The sequence below is a fragment of the Poecilia mexicana genome, unplaced genomic scaffold, assembly GCF_051168715.1.
Source record: "Poecilia mexicana isolate PSO_F unplaced genomic scaffold, ASM5116871v1 scaffold_8, whole genome shotgun sequence".
Lineage (NCBI taxonomy): Eukaryota > Metazoa > Chordata > Actinopteri > Cyprinodontiformes > Poeciliidae > Poecilia > Poecilia mexicana.
In genome coordinates this window covers 4,231,500-4,250,146 of record NW_028263377.1, presented here as the reverse complement: position 1 = coordinate 4,250,146, position 18,647 = coordinate 4,231,500, and the positions used below count along the sequence as shown (strand labels likewise).

The window sequence follows — 18,647 nt, the reverse complement described above, 5'->3', positions numbered from 1 at the left end:
TAAGTGGACAATGCACTTAGGATATAACCTTGGCTGGGGTAATCCCAGGCAATAGGATTGGAGCAAGCTGTTGGATGGCTTCCAGCCAGAGACCATAGGCCACACACTTCACACTCAAGCTTCTGCTCTGTGGCAAATATTTTAATTATTTTTAATTATGAAGCACATTTTCTCCTATTAAAATTCTTCGCTCCTGTCCCAAAAGATCTTGTTTAATATATATTCCTTACTGCAGTCAGAGTTTATCATATGGCAACATACTGCATATTTACAGCTGGTTCTTGACATAGGTTGTGCAGGCCTGAGTGGTGCTCTTAGATTATATACAGTATTGCAAATAAAATCCAGAAATATAAACAACCATGCCACCTTCAGAGGGAATCTGAAACTAAGGTATCAATCTCAGCATGCATTGATCCAATACTGATAATGAATTTGTATCGATCATTTCAATATTTTGTATTGATCCGCCCACCTGTGCTCAACACAGAACTGAGACTAACCTCACCAAAGCGTTCAATGACATCTACATCAATACAGACTGAGGGAGAACCACAGTGTTGGTTGTGTTGGACCTCAGCGCAGCATTTGACACTGTTAACCATGACATATTATTGAAGAGATTGGAGACTTGGGTCAGACTCTCTGATACAATACTTGACTGGTTTAAATCTTATCTAAAGAACAGGGCATTATATTACTTGGCATTGCATGGCATGGTATGTTATAGTACCATATCATACCATATCAAACTATATGATATGATATGTATGGTGTAGTGTGGTATGGAAATTACATGGTAAACAAGTAAACATTTATCAGAAACCATTTTCAAACTTTTCATTGGTTGGAGCTGTAATGTTTAGATTTTTTTTCCTTTAGTTCAAATGTCAGGAGAAAAAAACACAGACTGGTGGGTAAGTTAAAGTTACATGTAGTTTTACCCCTGACATTACTATATTTATAAAGTTAAAGAAAAAAAAATGGCAGTATGTATGAAATTGTTTGAATGTGATTGCGCACAACATTGCCCACTCTGCATGGGATCTGTCTATCTGTTTTTAGGGCAGTGTACCATAAATCCTACTGAATATTTGTGTTTGTGAAACATAATCCAATTACAGCACAAGCACATGACTAGAAATCCCTCACCGGAACTGATGCTTCCCGCTCTGACCTGGTACATTTCGTTTGTTTACATATTGATCAATTGAACTATACTCAATATGCATTCATGTATTAATGGCTGTTAACTTCCACTTTCATTCTCCTTAATAAGAGATAATTATATTAATTATGCTGCTGTATCTGATTAATTAACTGTTGCCTCTGAGCATGGTAACATGTACACAGCTTGCATCTTAATTCTTCCTCTATTAAATCTCTAGTAAAAAGTACTTTTACGAGCAATGTTTAATCACATTCTATTACTATGCACTTTTTATTGCCTCATCATTGATTAGTTTAAGGCCCCCCACTGTGATGCAGTTTAATTTAAACACAAATCTCTCCATTCAGTCTAATCCAACATCTGTGTGTGGGAACAAATGTTTTTATGCTCAGATCAGACAGTTAATCTAATAACCATCTGCTTGCAGGGGCTTAGAAATCAATTCAAATTCAAAAATTCTTTGTTGATCCCAATGGGAAATTAAATGTCGATGTAAATCATATTAATTCAAATTCGGAAACCATAACTCAGATTTGGCAAAGGGTGCACACTTTCTTTGTTAAAGAGTGTATTAATTAAGCAAAATTGACTTTTTTGAGCTTCATATCATGTTATAATGCCCCCCCCCCCCCATCAGATGCACCTGGAGTGTTGCTTTGATTCTTTCATGCATGTTTGAGGACCAAAACACTGCCTCTTTACCCAAGCAGTGCTTTGGTAGGTGTTAACTTTGCTGGGGTGTCAAGTGAAGCTGACACCCCACCCACGAGAAAAATTCCAGCAAATAGACTGAGTGGTTAGTGCTCCGTTTGTGCCATCAAAATTTTCTTTTGTGCTGCTTTGGTTTCTGAGATGTTAAAAAGAATTTTTTAGGGTCATCCAGAGGTCATCATCTCCCCTTCTTTCTCCAAGACAAACCAAAGTGAGGTACATTTTTAGTGCTTTGTTTGTGCTGTTAATACAGTCATTTGTGCAGCTTTCATTTATGAGATAATATAAGTTGTAACATCACCATCCCCACCATCTTGCCCCAAAACAAACAGACAGAGGATGCCTCATAGGGTTGAAATAAGATGTATAACTGTCCAGTTTGAAGGATATTGCAGTTGTTACCATAACAACACATTCCTAAAATCCCTAAAAGGGCTTTCTTTCTTTTTGCCAAAATCATCTTTCAGCAAAAAAAACAAACAAAACAAAAAACAAACAAAAGACGTATGCCATTATTTTAGGAAGGTGACGATAAGTAAAGCAGTGAAAAACTGAAAATAAATGTTGCTTCAGTTGTACCTGAAATATGAATATCTGGAGGACAGATGTCTGGAGACGGTGAAGACACTAGAGCTGGCTCCTCTGCACAGATCTGCACCAAAACAACCAAACAAAAAACACTGAAATGGAACCACTACAGCGATGAATCGTAAAAAGACATTAGTGCCTTTGAGAGCAATGCCTTAGACATGATTAAAAAGCCCTATTCTACCAGCCCTGAACATCAGGAGCTCATTGCTGTATCAGTGGAAAGAGAATCAGAAAATATTTTCAAGTTGTCCACGTTTATGTTCTATAATTTCCGAAAATGTCTGATCATTCCTAAAAATCTGATTCTAGAATTTCTATTTTGTTTCACTGAAAAACATTTCTTCTTTTACATACGTAATAAAACACAGCGTTATGTAGCAACACCCTGACAGAACAGCGACATGTGGAGCTGACCTCAGGTGACCTGATGTGAACTTTTAGGCGTCCAGCGTTGTAGCTGTTGCCGGCGGCTCGCTGGACTCCGTTGTGGAGCGATGTGCTGCTGGGAAAAAGACCTTTTCCTGGGATGAAGGCGATTTCCACCGTGTTGTCTTGGCTGGAGATGGAAAAAAAGAAGTTAGAAGAAGTTATAAAAGGAGGTCACTGCAAACATAAAAGCAAACATCATCAGCATAAAGGCACAGACAGCTGCATTTTAATCTATACATAACTGCACGTCTACTTTGAGAATATTTTGACCTCCATTTATGTGATTACCAGCTGCAGTTACTGCAAGGCTTCCTTATTTTTGGACAAAATGTTGTCCAAACCCACCTGTATTTCACTTTGTTCAGCATGCCTTTTGCCTCCTCATGAGTTACACCAATCAAAGACTCCTTGTTGATGGCAATGAGCTGATCTCCCGGCCTCAGGCGGCCATCCTGCACAAAGAGAAAGACGCTTTAAATCCAGTGGGGTTGGTGGATATTTATAAGCTCTTTTATTTTGACGGCTGATTCTGTTCAAATAGATTTCCTCTCATTCTTTTAGCAGTGCCTGCACTGGCCCTGCAGGATGCTACAGAGCATACATGCTAAAGCTAACATGTAGATGTTCCTGTGTCTTCCTCTGTTTATTGTCGAGTATGTGTGTACTTTAATTCATTTGGATCTGGGAGATCTTGAGTGTGGAGATTATCTCAGATTTATTCTATTTAGGGAAACGGCAGTTTCTGATTAGACTTAAACTTCACTGGAAAAGAAAAGAAGTGAGTCGACTAAAATGCACTGCCTTAACTGGTCAAAAGTAATTAAATCCAAGAAAATGTGTTACATTTATTAAGTTGTCATGTTAAGAAAACGTAAATCGACCATATGTGACAAATTGACAAAACTTTTTCTTTTAAATTGGAGACCCATTCTCATTTTTCAGTAAGTCTTGAATTCATTTTGTTCTTTATCTTTTTAAAAGACCCAAAAATCATTTAAACCAAACTGAACTGAACTTGTCTGAACTCGGTCATCTGAAGTGAATTTTATGTTTCACTGTACATAAAATTCTGGTACAGTAAATTTTATGTACCAGAACAACACAAAGGAATGTATAATTGTGAACCTGAAGGAAAATGTTCAAATTAAATGCAGGGGATTTAGATCTGAACTTTGACTAGACCACTCTAACCCACGAATATACTGTGATGTAAACCAGAGGTGTCCAAGCGTTTTATGAAAAGGGCGAAAATCATCCACTTGAAAACCCTTGTGGAAAATAATTTATTTATTTATTTATTTATTTATAATTCAGGAATGAAAAAAGGTGAAGCTAAAATTCTTGAAGTATTTTTCATTCTTATCTGATAAATAAACTAAAGATTTTTGTGTGAAAGCTACAGTACAGACTTTTTGTGTGTAAGCAGATGTGAAACAGAGGCAGATGCCAATTTCAAGGTCACAGATACAGCTGCAGCGCAAAGTCAAATCTCTAAGTTGCATTTGACATATACAGCATTTTTATAGCAACTGAAAGTAACAAAGCTACTTGACTGAGCTATAAAATGGCTCTATGTGCTACTTTGTGTTGATCTGCCACAAAAGGAAATATATTAAAGTTTGTGTATGTAATGCAGTAAAATGTGAAAACGTCCAAAGGATGTGAGGAATGTTCAGAAATACAGAACAACTAGAACCCTGTCAGAGGGTACAGAGTAATGTCATCTGAAGAATTTATTTACCGAATGGTTTAGTGTTTCTTTAACTAAAGTTGTTTTAGACAGTAACTTGTTACACACTTAGAGTTACACAGCTGCACTCCAAAGTTCAGACTCCAGTAAACATTCATAGTAAAAAAAAATGATCACACCACAACAGGATGACTACAGTTTAAATAAATGCATCATTTCATGATCTTTCTGCTGACTTATCACACAGACAGTCTCATGTCATGAGACGCTGGCTCTAATCAGGGAAGAAACCCAATCGTAGCTCTGTCTTGTTCTCAGGAAAAAGTGCTGCTTGAGTTTAAGGGACTTCATAGATGACTGTTGACGTGCAGCTTTGATTTGTTTTGGCCTGTCCAGCTGGAGATGGAAGATTTTGAATTTGTAGGTCAGATGGGAAAAAAAAAATGCTGTGAAAGAAATCCAGAAATCCAAATCTCTGCAGCACTATGACTGGAGGATAAAAACAAACGAAGCTTAGGAGATTTTCCCCATTCAAAAATGTGTCGTGACATCTGCTTTCAGTGAAAGGGGGGAAAAAAAGAAGAAAAAAAAGCTTTCAAAGCTTTCTGGTTAAATCGGCATCAGACTGATCAGTACCTCCTCAGCAGAGTTGTGTTGAATTATCAATAACTGTGTTGCTCATCCTGAGCATGCAAAATTGTAAGGCAAAAATTAGGGCGGCACCGATTGCAGTTTTCTGGCCGATCGTCGATTACCATCTTTAAAAAGCCTGACTTCTGGATTCCAGTTTTGGCCGATACCGATCTTTTTTGTCTGAAATGTTACTAACTGTAGCAAATTGAGTTGGCAACAGTGAAGGTGACTGTTAACTGGAAACATTTAGACACGGCCTGGTGGGTCAGTTAGTCAGTCAAACCTCTAAGAGGAGAGCAGAAAGACAGATGTGGATTTTTAGATCTTTGCTCAGGAAGATAAGATCGGCTTCACATGTATCGGCCGATCATCCAAAATTAAGGAAATTGGGGCCAATTTATCAGTGGAGCCTTAGCAAAAATATAAACTAAACAATAAATCTTATTTTTCTTTTAGGAATCAAATTATGAGAGACCTTCTGTTTTATCAGTGAGGATAATTTATCTCTGTGGTGTCAAGGATGCAAAAACTGCATTGATATTGTGGTGAGAAATCACTTTATAACTTCGTTTCAGTTCTTTTCTGCATCTCTTGCTCCAAGCAGACGGCAGACTGCCGCCTCAGAGGAGGCTGTTCAGGAAACGATCCATTTCTGAGTTGTTCACTTGAACTAAAAATATTCTGAATACAAGCCAGGTCCCAAACCTAAAGGTGTGTCAGGGCCATGATGGAGGGACTGTGGATGTCCCTGATCCATTCAGCTTTTCTGTGAATGTTCTCATCTTAAGACTGTTTGACACAAAAACGCAATGAAACAATTCTCAAGAAATGCTCCTTATGTCCATCTAACTGAAGGGAACATGTTTTTGGAGGTAAACACTGCTTTAAAAACTAATTCTGATCCTCTTTGTGTCTTGAATCCCCCCCACGCCCCCCAAAAAATAACCCATAATATATCCATACATCTAAACAAGAAACAGCTTTTTTAACGCACATATACACACAAGCACAGATCCCTGTACACTCTCTCTTTCTCTCTCTCTCTCTTCTCCTTTATTCTCCTCCCTCTTGCTTGTCATGTTGCCCACATTTGACAGAGTGGGTGGACAGAGAGGCGAGGAGGATGGGATTAACATGAGAGAAGCAGAGGAGGCTGCAGAAAAGGGGTGATATGTGCAAATCCTGAGAGTGCCTGGGATTGCTTCAAGTCGTAGGACCAGTCACTGCTCTTTATTATGGGATGTCTGCTTTAAATGTGGGGAACAATTCTGAGATCCAGAGATAAGTAAAGTTTGACAGTGGAGTCTTCCTTTAATGATCTGCCATGTTCTTTGGAGTCAGAGCAACAAGACCCGACTCTGCAGGGGTCAGGAGGTTTGAGGACGCAGAAGGGCTCCTGCAATGTGAGCCCCGCTGCCATGGTTACGATTTTACTACTAGTGGCAATAGTGATACATCTCGAAAAGAAAAGGTTTTTAAATAACTGAAACGCAAATATTATACAGATTCAATGTGCAAAGAGGGAAATATTTCAAATATATATTTATGACTTGTAATTAAGATGATTATGGCTAACAAGAGAAAATGTGGACATTGTGAAAAAGTTAAATATTAAAAACTCATGGAGTCACAATCAGCCAATTACGAGCCACAAAACTAAAAATCCGTCATTATGTGCTACTTTGTTGGTCTATTACATAAAGTCAGAATAACATTTTGCAGTTTGTGGTTGTAGCATGTCAAAATGTGGAAAATGTAAACATGTTTGCCATTGTAGTTTAAGAAATAAGGAGGATTCCTGGATGTGGGAGGAGATCCTGAGTTTCACCTCTTAATGTTATCGTTAAAACCTGATGGGGTTTTGGGGATTTTTCTGTCTTTGTATTATTTATGCTTCACCCCGTTCACGCTGTTGTTTTCCGTTTAGTTTATTCTTGTTTATTTGTTCTTTTTTTAGGAGTCTTTGCTTTTCCTTTAACTATATTTTTCCCTTGTGTCTCTTTAAAGTCCGTTTGTCCTGTTTGCATTTTGCCCCAAACTCACATTCTGTGCCACTAATGCTCATATATAGAAGAAATAAAACAACATTTAGAAAAGCTTTATTTAGTGAGACAATATGTTCCCTCTTGTCACTTTTTTTTGTATTACAAATATATCTGATGTGTTTTATATACAACCCATGCTGAGGACACAGCAGGTTGAAACAGCTTAGTGGTTCTGCTGGTACAGTTTGCTGCCAGAGTTCATTTCAGTCGACTCGTTTTCAGCCTTTGGCACCTTTTTGTTATAACAAAATTTAAGAGTCTGATGTTTACAAAGCACAGCAATTTGCATCAGCAGGCTTTCCCTAATCCTAATTTTGAATGAGCCGCAGTCATAATGAGCTCATTAAAGCCTGAGACCGAGGCATGAATTATCTGAGAGGTCGAATCTCTGGGGCTGATTAAACTTTCCTTCACAAATAAACCCTGACAGGAAAGTCGGGTGTTGGAGTCTTCCTTCCACTAACTTCAAGTCTGTAGTTTACATTTAGAAACTCTTGAGTGAAAAAAAAATCATTTTATCTTACTGAAAACTTAACTCAAAGGACAAATGACAAAACACCTGATTTGATTTCTGTGTGGGCGGAGCCTACCAGGGCTTTAGGGATAAATTACACACATTTCAAGTATTTTCTTTTGTGAATGTGGCTATGGTTCAGTAACACTTACTGGTACATTATTAGTACAAATCACTATTCATAGTGAAGAAGCTCTGTGATCTCAGGCTAGATGAGTGATGGGTTTGGCCAGAGTGGAGGGTCAGAATCAGCAGTCTTTGACCGGGGCGTTGCTCAGCAGAGTTTACACTAATCTGAGACAATAGCTGCAGAGGTCTGCACCTGCACTCCATCTTCCCTCTTCTGTACTCCCTGAGTGTCTCTTCCATCTGCAATGGTGGAAAAAAAAAACAATCTTTGCACAGAAAAAGGTCCCTCATGGCTGCGACGCATCCATCTCAGTCCTGCTTCACCCAGCTGCTGTCATGGTTCCAAAGTCAAGGCTCAATGCATAGAGTTGGCATATCTTGCTCAATGTATCAGTTTCCTCAAGTAGCAAGATGTCAGTTTGTAGAAGCAAAGTTTTGACTGTGACCAAAACTAGGGAACTAAACCAAAGTAAAGTAAGCTCCAACCATGAGAAGCTATCACAGGAAGCTAACTGCTAGCGATGTCATTTGAGAGAAGTTCTGTTCTATAGGGGTGGGTGATATGGACTAAAATTTTTATCACAATATTATCTAGTACCATTTATAATTTTTTTTGGTAACTCCGTAGCTGTGACTGCATGGCAAGACAATCATAGCTCCACACACACAAGTTTGTCTTCTTTAGGACACTGGTCACATAAGGAAGTGTGATTTGTCACTAAGCGGCACACAGTAATTGGATTTTATCATATTTTCAAATGTTTTGATATTTATTAAGGCTCTCATTTAACAAGAAAATAGTAATATTTTCACATATTTTTAATTGGAATTTATCGTGACAGCGATAAATCTAAAATTCTTATTATGAGAAGAAATTCATCACAATAAATATAAGCGATACAATAAACGTCTACCCCTACTGCTCTGTCTCTGTTATTAGTCTTGGTATAATTCTTATCAAAGTTTAAATGTAAGGATAAGGCAGTTATTGAAAAGAACAGAATAACTGTAGAAAACACTTGATGTTGTTTCTATTGTTTTTTTTTTAGAGAAGACAAATAATTTTAAAACACAGTATTCTTTGCAGTTTCAGAATTGTGTATGTGCTGCTAAACATGTATGATGACATATTGTCTGAAGCCATAAGGCAGAGATGGCCATTAGCAGAAAACATTGAATGTTTCACTCTTTTTGTAATGAATCAATATAAGTTTCACTTTTCTGAAATCACAACAAAATATACGTTTTTCTGTTTATTTTTATTTCATGTGGAGATCAGTGTTGATGTATTTGCGGCAGTCATTTCCATGTCTCACCCTGTGACAGTCTCCCCCAGACAGCACTTCCTGGATGAACACAGCAGGGCCGTCGGGCCTGTTGGAGCCTCCTCCAATCGTAATCCCTAAACTGCTGGACCGGGCCACAGTAATGAGCTGGATCACTCCTTCACCTGGGTGACTGGGAACATAAGACACATTACAACACTTTACAACAATGAAAACTGCTTTGAGTTACATAAATTCCAAACTTTTATGGCACCTGGAGTAAAACAAATTTAATGATCCCATTTGCTCCTAAGTGAGTATGAAATTTAGATCCAAGGAATAGCTCAGAGATCCAGCCTTGGTTCATCACATGTTGCCTCACTTGCTGCTCTGCTGCCGTACAGTGAGGCGAATTCCTCACCGTCTCCTTCTCCATCATCTCCGCTTCAGCCTGTCCCTCCTCCACCCATACTCCTGCCTCACCTAGGCCTTCATCGCCTCCAGCTCAAAGCCATCATCCCACATCATCTGCCGCAACTCTGACCTCCACCTTCAGGGCTGCCGTCCCCTCTACATGTCATCGGTCTTCCTTCCTTCCACCCATGTTCATCCCCTCTCCTCTACCCTTGTTGCCTCCATGGACACTCTCCAGCGCTCTATAACCACTGACTCAGTTCCAATGTAAGAGTGTGTTACTGCCGGCACTGCCACATCAACACCTCCTCTCACTTCCACACCTCTCTGCTCCCAGCCACCTCACTGGCTAATGCCCATTCTGGCATTAGCAAGAGTGAATGGGTATATCTCTAGGTAAGACGTAGCCATTCATGACTCATCCCTCTCTTTTTCATAATTCTAGTCTGCTCACAAGCTTTTCCATTGCTTCTTCCTCCCTTCCCTAATCAGGTATAGCTTACATGGCCATGCACTCAAACGTTTCACTGAGGCTGTGCTCATAAATCCTTCAGAGGCAGTGTATTAACGTTCTGTCTATTGTTTTATCTTCCCCTGAAGTCTATCAACACATCACATCAACTTACAACTTTTCTGCCATTCTCAAATTGTCTGAGCCTCGTTTTTCTAAAGACCTTTTAATCAGGCATTTTGTGGCAGCGTTCAGCATTTTTCAGAGACGTGACTTATTGCATCTATCAAACTCGATGCTTACATGGCTCTCATCCCTGATCTTCACCTTAAATACAGTAGATCTATATTTTATCAGTATCACAGAGCATTCACTGCCAAAGACTCCTCAGTCCTCTCCCAATCCGGTCTGACTTTAGATTTGGCTATTCTTGACACAGAGATACTAATCATGCAGTTTCCTTCCACCTCCTTTCTCCATTTCTTTGGATGGATCATGCTATCTCAAGCATTATTTTTATTTTGTTTTTATAAAGGTCTGAAATAAACCTTTGCAGGAACCTAAACTGCATATTATTGCAATGTAAATATACCAGATGTAGCGAAATCTATAAACATTCATACAATTTCACACATAAAAATTTGAAAATATAATCAAAACTCAGAAAAACCTATTTTAAGAGGCTTATTTCAAAATAAGAGGTCTTTTATACCAACAGCAGAAAAGCAAGAAAAAAAAAAACATTCAATCTGAACATCCATATGAACTCAGCACTGCCAGCAGTGTGTAGTTTGGATTGATGTTGGTCCAGAAATGGAGAAAAAGAATCAGTCTCACCTGAGGGAGCGCATCATGGGCCCACCATTGTATATGTTCTGAGAGTTTGCAGGGCTCAGCAACAACGGGCTCTGAGATCGAGATGAGGAACCGGACGATGTGCTGTCCAAGAGGCGACCTCCTTTACAAAAAGAGCAAACGAGTGTGTTTCACACCAAGAGGAACAACAACAGGGACTTCAGGCAGGAGTTGTATATTAATGAGTTTTGCAAGGAATGGATCTTCCAAGATACTTAAGCTGTAAACTCTTATCATTTTGCCACAGCCACAGATCATTGCAGTGCTTCTCCACGTGAATGTACCACACTGTCTCTGATTTCTTAGGCCTGATTGATGCTAAGCACAGAATAATACCCAACATGCTGACCAACCAAAGCATCCTTCAGAGTTGACTTTTCCACCATGCTTCTTTCATGCACTTTCAATCAAAGAAATGTTTCTGTGGAGGTTGTACATGCAGGACTTTCACAGAGGTTTGAACAAAAAACAGATTTTTGTATAGCTACGTACAGTGTCACTGTTTCCAGTTGGTCCAACAGCCTGTGCAAGCACTACAGTACAATAATATCTCCAACAGGCTCTAGATACTTTGAGCTTCACTCCAGATCAATAATGTGCCAAACTCTCCCAGAACCATTCAGGTACACAATGTCTCCAGATTCAAACTTTTTGTTTAAACCTGGAGACAGATGTTCACCATGGCAAAATTGTTTAGGAAATCTTTACCAGCTGACTAAATTATTTCACATTTTCACATAAATTCTTTCTATGCCATATTTTAAGTTCAACTAACTGCACCCAGCCTTAGGCTTAAGGCTCCCACCTACTCAGGAGTACTGTGTGTATTCAATTAGCCACTCACACAAACAGAATACACATCCACACTGTCCGCAGATGGTTAAGATGTCACAGTCCAACATACCGATTGCTTACTTTTCTTGTGACTAAGTCCTTCATTTCGCACAGTCTGAAAGGACTAACACATTACACTTCCTTGAGACTGATTCGCTCATTCTCAGCATTAACAGCTAGATGTTGCATCCAAAACAGTCTGATGTGAACACCGTTTTCTGCAATACTTTTTACTGTGAGACACAGAGGACACGCTCGCAGTCATAAAAACTGATCTTGGCGCACATGGATCTGGCATTGAACACGATCAGAGCTCTGCTGAATGAAGCATGCCTGAAGATGTGGGGACCTTTACTCCTTTCCCAAATGTAGAGGACTCTTTAAGAGAGTGGTAGAAGATATATATAATGAACTTACACTGCTTGGTTTCTCACGTTTTTGTGTGTTTGCTGAAGATGCAGAGGGCCATATAGTGATCAGCCTACCTTGCTGAATGGGAGAGTTGCGGGTTGATCCGGTACTACCGTTGGATCCATATTTCTCCAGCAGCTCAGCAAATTCTCTCCTTGAGAAATAAAAGGAAAAGAATGAAGTCAAGAACATTGGAGGGAGAAGAATGTAAGACAACTACAAGAACAATGAGGGAATTTCTTTCAGGATAAGGTATTTGGCAGGACAGTGGTGTCCAAAGCTAGTCCTCCAGGGCCAACATCACCAATGTTTTAGTTGTTTCAACAGAAAGAACTAATCAAATGATGGTTCATAAACAGAACGTCTGCACACCTTTATATGCAGAGTTGATAGTTGGTCAATTTGAATCAGCTCTGGTGGAGCAAAGATACATCAAAAAGTGTCAGGACACTGACCCTTAAGGACTGGAGCTGGACACCCATCTGTCTGTGGTTCAGTGAGATCTCGTGGTACAGCGATACATAAGTGTATGGAATTTTAGTTTCATGTTGTATTATTTACTTATATCTCGTCTTCATCCTCTCTGCGTTTACCTTCTTGGTTTATTGTTTGAGTATTAGATCAGAGAGCTGTTTCACAGAAGCACAATTCACAAATCCAGGATAAGAGATAAAGTCAGTCTTGCCATAATGCGATCAGTTCATCCTGGATTGATCCATTCCAACCAGGCTCAGGAAAATGACAGTAGCTACATTTCTATTGACCGTATAATTGAGCAATTTGACATTTTGAAAGAAATTGCTTAATATAAACACACCAATTTTGACAAAACAAATATTTTTTTGATCAAAAGATTTAGTGATAGAAAGAGAATGAGGTTTCATTTGCCATCTCAAAATTGGTTTACTTTACAAAACTTCAACGGAAACACTTTTTTTTCCCATCACACATGATGAACAACAGGATGTTGATGCAAACCAGGAAGCAGAAGATGACAGGAAGTGGGTTTTTAATTACATATCGTGTGAACAAACATACTCAAGTATGCTTTTAATTTTGTTTCTTATTTAATGGAAACAGAATTGTGAAATTGTGGGGGGGGTTTTTTCCAAATACTTGAGTTTTGTGCACAGTCGTAATGGAAACGCAGCTTTTATCTCCCAGGTTTAAGTAATTCAGGCATGTTCAGAACTTTCTTCAGCAAACCATGAGTTCAGTCACAATGTGCCACACCTCCCACCAAACAAGCAAACAAGCAATAAAATTTACATTTGCTAGTTAATTTGCAAGTCCAAACAGTTCAAGCTAATGGTTTAAAATAAAACACTGAATTGAAGCAGGGCCAGTATTAGGTAGTAGAAGTGATATGGTAAGTATGTTTCCTCCACATTGATGAATGATCTGTGAATTAACTGCAAGAATTACGGCTCATTAACCTAAAGAATCATTTGTACTTCTCAACATTGTGACAGGATTATTTAGGATCTGAGCTTCAATGATATTTAGTGTTTGTAACCGTGGGGGTTAGCTCATCTGCCATGCAGGACTAATAATACCTTGACCTTCAGAGAAGGGCAGAACTTTCAGTCAGATGGAGGACATGGTCAAACCCCAGAGTGCTGTTCATGTGCATGACGGCTGTGAAATGCTAGAACTCTGAAGACGATGCAGACGCTCAGGTACACTCAGCTCTCAGAAAACACATCATCGTTTCTCAAAAACTTGAAGTGTGGGAGAAATCCCTCAGTTCCGTTCCTGTACCTGCGTCTCCTCACTAAACCTATTGTCATTTAAACCCAGACATCTATTTGTGCTTCTTTTCCTCTAAGCTGATTGTCCTGATCTTCCTCACAGTGTCTGATCCTTTTGTTTCCCCTAATAGTCTTCTGCATTCCGCGTATCCCACCAGAGTAACGGCCCCGCAAAGTCGGAAGAGGTCTAGTGTAGAGCAAACTGAGTCTAAGGGGGAAAAGTGGACAGAGGTACGGCTAGTAAGACAGTCGTAATCCCACCTCCTGACTGTCTATCCTGTCTCTGCATGGCAGGATAGTTAAAGCACAGAGCACAGATTAACACACGAAGCTCATCTCATCAGGAGCACTGCCTTAGGTCAAGCCCTCCCCCTGTTACTCTTCTGCATGGGGGACAAAGCAGGAGTGTAAGGCTGCCTCACTGCACTGAGGGGGAAATTAACTATTTTTGGGAGCCACCATCTGATTTTTAACTCTCTGCATCTTCACTCCATATTTCCTCTGGGTCTCCGCTTACATGGCTCCTCTCTAACCATCCCACCCTTCTCCATTAAAGACATACAAGCAGCAAATACCAAGGCTGGTAATGGCTTTTGTAGAAAACGTGGATCTCCAGCACAGCTTTTTCAGCACACAGTTCTGGATCAGATTGCGTGCGGTGGATTTGAAGGAAGGGCAACGCCTGTGATGCTGACAGCTGGGGCTGACCTTGTTTTTACCCAAACTGGTTGCAGTCAGATTAGAAAGCCGGTTCTGCACTAATACTACCCTCCTCCTTACTCGCTAATGTTACGCCTGCATTATAAATGTGGTTCAGGTGCTTCTGTATGTTTACCCTCTAGCTAGCAGGCAGTGGCTAACAGAAGGGAGGAAACTGCAAAAATTGTCAGACAGTTTCATTCAGACAAAAAGGGCGACGTCTTGATGTTCAATTCAGATTTTTTGCTGAAATCCGTTTTTTTCTCTTTTTTTTGCATTGCTGTTTGTACTGATCTAAAACGGCAAAATTCAGTGTTTTCCAGGTTGATAGTGCCATTTTATAGCACATAATTATTTTACATTCAGTTTTCGTTAAAAAAAAAAGCTATATGTATCAAATATGACTTAACAGAAATTTGACTTTGTAATTTAATGCCTTAAAATTGGGCCTCTGTTTCTTTAAGAAACTCCGCCTTCAGGAAGTCATCATAACATCGCTCCTCCATTGACCATTTAACAACGTTTTTTTTACCGTTGCACTGAGGAGCAGCTCATATAATGATGCACAGTTCCATCAGGTGTTTTCTGATTACTGCAAATCTCATTGAACAAACAGTGGAGGAAATCATAAAGCTAAAAATCCCAACAATGAAGACACTTTGGAGGGTTTTGAACATTAATTGGAATTTATCATGACAACAATAAATCAGAAGTTTTATTGTGACAAGAAATTTACCATAATAACTGATTAACAATATGATAAATGGTCTACACTTTAATTTTACAGGTTTATTGACAACAATTAGCTCTAAACTAGTTTGTGAACATTGATTAACATCTTCAAAGTCCTATCATTCTAATGTGAAAAACATTTGCCCAAACCAAACCCGTTTAGTGATAAATGTACATTATTACTAAATATTTTTATTTAATCTAACCTGGTTTCATGCCACAAATAAAACAAGGAATGGATTTGGGTTCAGTTCAAACCTGCAGGCGACTAACTCAACAGTGACACATTTTGATTTGCTTACTTTGCTTCTTCATCTCTGGCTATAAGAAGGCGCATGTGATTTGTGGCAGATGCTGTTCTCAGGATGTCCACAGCTCTGAGAGGCAGACATGAAAACGTGAAGTCAATGTTTGAATAATATCACTGTTTCAGTATCAGGAGTTTACAGCCAGCAGGAGGTGTAAAACCTTACCTTTCACTTGTGACTCCAACTAGACTGTCCCCGTTTACTTCCAGGATCTGGTCTCCCGGCAACAGGTTTCCTGTAAACGGTGGACAGCCCAACATTGATGTTAATACTGGGTTAATCAGGTGGATGATCAGTTCAACTCAAGGGATTTATTTTTTTGTTTTTAACCCTACTGCGGTTTTAAGAGATGGGGTCATTTGAGGTTTTTACTCTGAGTGCAGTCCAACAGAGTCGCACTAACCCTGTGTGCGATTTTATGAGGTTTATTTTTGTGTGTCATTTCGGGAACTGACTGTCTGAGGGGACAACCCCCCACAGTCCGACCGTGATGTACCCCTCCTGAGCGTCTGCCTGAGGAGGGTCTGCCTGACAGTCGAGTCTCAGACAGAGGAGGCTGCTGCCCCCACAACCCAATCCCAGATTAAGTGGAATATAATTAAACAATGATTTTATAAATGAAACACAGGCTATATTTCAGAAATAAAACTATGCTGCTCTGTCCAGCAGAGTTTTAAACATTTTACATCGATTACAAAAAATAATGTCACGCATAAACTAACAAATTTAAGTCTGAAGTCATGGTTCCATGATATCTAAACTCTGTTCCTTTCAGATGATTCTATACATAATATGAGTCATAACACTAGAAACCTTTTTGAACTGTAAAGAGAAACATAACGACAGCATGCCATCTAACACAAGCAACAAGCAAACATCAGGGGCTGCAGATACACAGGTGTTGGATTATAGCCTCAAATATTAATGAAATAATCATGTGGAAAAACCTTGAGAGGGACTGATGTTTGTCTTTATTCTCAAATAGCACCTTCATTGTATTGTATATGTATGAGGTAATTCTCACAAAAACATGACATGGTACTACAGTTTTACTTGCAAATCTGGGCCTGGTATCTATCATTTATTGCAGAGAAAGTAGGTCGTGACAATGCTGTGTTGTGTTTTATTCATGTTGCACTCACAAGAGAATCTCCAAAAGTACCGGTTCCATCACTCCGGAGGTATTCATCCTGACAACTCTGACCACTGCCTACGTTCCCGTTACTCGTGCTTTTTCTTATTCACAACATGGATATAAAATGAGGAAACATTCCGCGAGAAAAACAGAAACAATCAATTGTTTTAATGTATGAGGAAATGAGAAGCGGTTCATTTTAAATGGCACCGCTTTAAAAAGCTAAATGGTTTAGCTTTTGAGATGTTCCCATTGCCTATGCAAAGAAGCTACAGAAACTTATTTACTGTTACCCATAGTTTGAATGATGTTCATTGATGCATTCAAATTTTACCCAGAGTATCAACATGACTATTACCAATACTAATCTATTCAGAAAGTCAAATTATTTTCCTTAAACAATCCATTCATCTGTCCAGTTTACAGTTTTTCCAGGCTCCATATTGAGCCACATTAAAACAGGTGAAAGACCCCTAGAAATCAAATCTAGAAAAGTATGAAACATTTATTATAGGATATATTTTATGGATGTGGGATAGGGTTAGAGATGGGAAATGTTGTTCCATGTGAAATAGACATGAGAATGTTTGAGGGAAATGAGCAGAGTTCCACTGACTAACATGTCATCTTGAACAGACTCCTATCATTTAAAAGCGGTAACTGGTATCCAAAAAATTCTTGACCTGTGAGAGCCACGACTCATTGACCTAAAAATCTGATTGGGCTCATGCCTCTCCATGCTGCCATTTAGGAGAGGAAGGAATTTTAAAATGACCCTTTGAACCAAGAGTCGCTGAAAATATTTTACATGGAGCCCAATGGAGGAAGGGTCTTTCATGTATTTCAATGAGACAAAAAAAAGTTAAATATTTCAAAAACTATAATAGCTGAAATTACCAGAAATATTCAAGCTTGAGAAGAAACTGATTTTTTTGATATATGAATTGTTGAAATATGTTGAAGTGTGTGGAAGTAGTCAAGAAACCACAAAGGAACTCAAGAAGTAAGAAAACTGAATAGTGTTCTAATAATCTGATAAATGTGATGTTACAGGTGCTGAGTTCATCTGGGTGCTCAGTGGTTGCCATAGTGACTGGATGAGGCCTGTCCAAAAGATGGAATGGGGAAGAATCCTATAAACAAAGACTTCAGCCTGACAAGGAAGTTTGTTTTTATAAGTCGCATTTGTTAGTTTAGCACAATCTCTCTATTTGTTCACATGTTGTTGCTCAGCTTGTCAATGTCTTCACACATGAAATGAATGTAAATGTTCGTTTTAACCAATGCACCACTGACTTTTCTTACTCTGCAAAGTGTCCTCTCCTTAACTTCAAATTCATATTCATCAGTTATAATACGGAGTCACCTTGCATCACCACTGAGAGCGCTTCAGGCTGCAGTGACTCCACTCACCATCAGCTGCAGCAAGGCCACCAGGTAAAATCCGCTTGACGTAGACTCCAAACTCCTCTCCCGTTAGCTCCTTCACTCCGCCAATCACTTTGATTCCTGGGCAGAGAAGTAGAAAAATCTCCTCTAAGAAAAGCTCCTGCGGCTTTAGCTTTTTCTCTTTTTTTTGCAAGCTGATCCAGACAGGCTAAATGTAACGCAAATTCAAACGTTAAGGCGAGCAGCTCCTTAGTTACGTAACTAAGAACTCAATAGGATTCATTTCTCTCCATTTAACACAGCTAGGGGCTGCTGTTTGGCTGCGCCGCAATATTTGACTGGTAACTCCAAGTATGAGCAATGTTAATATGGGTGCATAAATGAATAATGAATGAAACGATGAATAATTGTGTACAGATGGGATTTGCAATATTGTGAGCTCCAGGGAAGAAACAGAAGGTCACCGGTCAGCAGCTGCCACAGTTTTAAG

General features: G+C 39.2%; 1 protein-coding gene across 1 annotated transcript in view; it reads right to left on the bottom strand.

Annotated features, from left to right (window-relative positions):
- Nucleotides 1-18,647, bottom strand: part of LOC106903224 (syntaxin-binding protein 4) — a 39,044-nt gene that overhangs the window by 11,636 nt on the left and 8,761 nt on the right. Inside the window, exons 3-11 of the mRNA XM_088008046.1 lie at nt 18,182-18,277; nt 15,799-15,868; nt 15,628-15,702; nt 12,218-12,297; nt 10,881-11,001; nt 9,230-9,371; nt 3,248-3,354; nt 2,888-3,029; nt 2,462-2,534 (exon numbers count right to left, since the gene is read on the bottom strand). Coding sequence (XP_087864172.1) covers nt 2,462-2,534; nt 2,888-3,029; nt 3,248-3,354; nt 9,230-9,371; nt 10,881-11,001; nt 12,218-12,297; nt 15,628-15,702; nt 15,799-15,868; nt 18,182-18,277 — 906 coding nt within the window. The remainder of the gene's footprint in view (nt 1-2,461; nt 2,535-2,887; nt 3,030-3,247; nt 3,355-9,229; nt 9,372-10,880; nt 11,002-12,217; nt 12,298-15,627; nt 15,703-15,798; nt 15,869-18,181; nt 18,278-18,647) is intronic.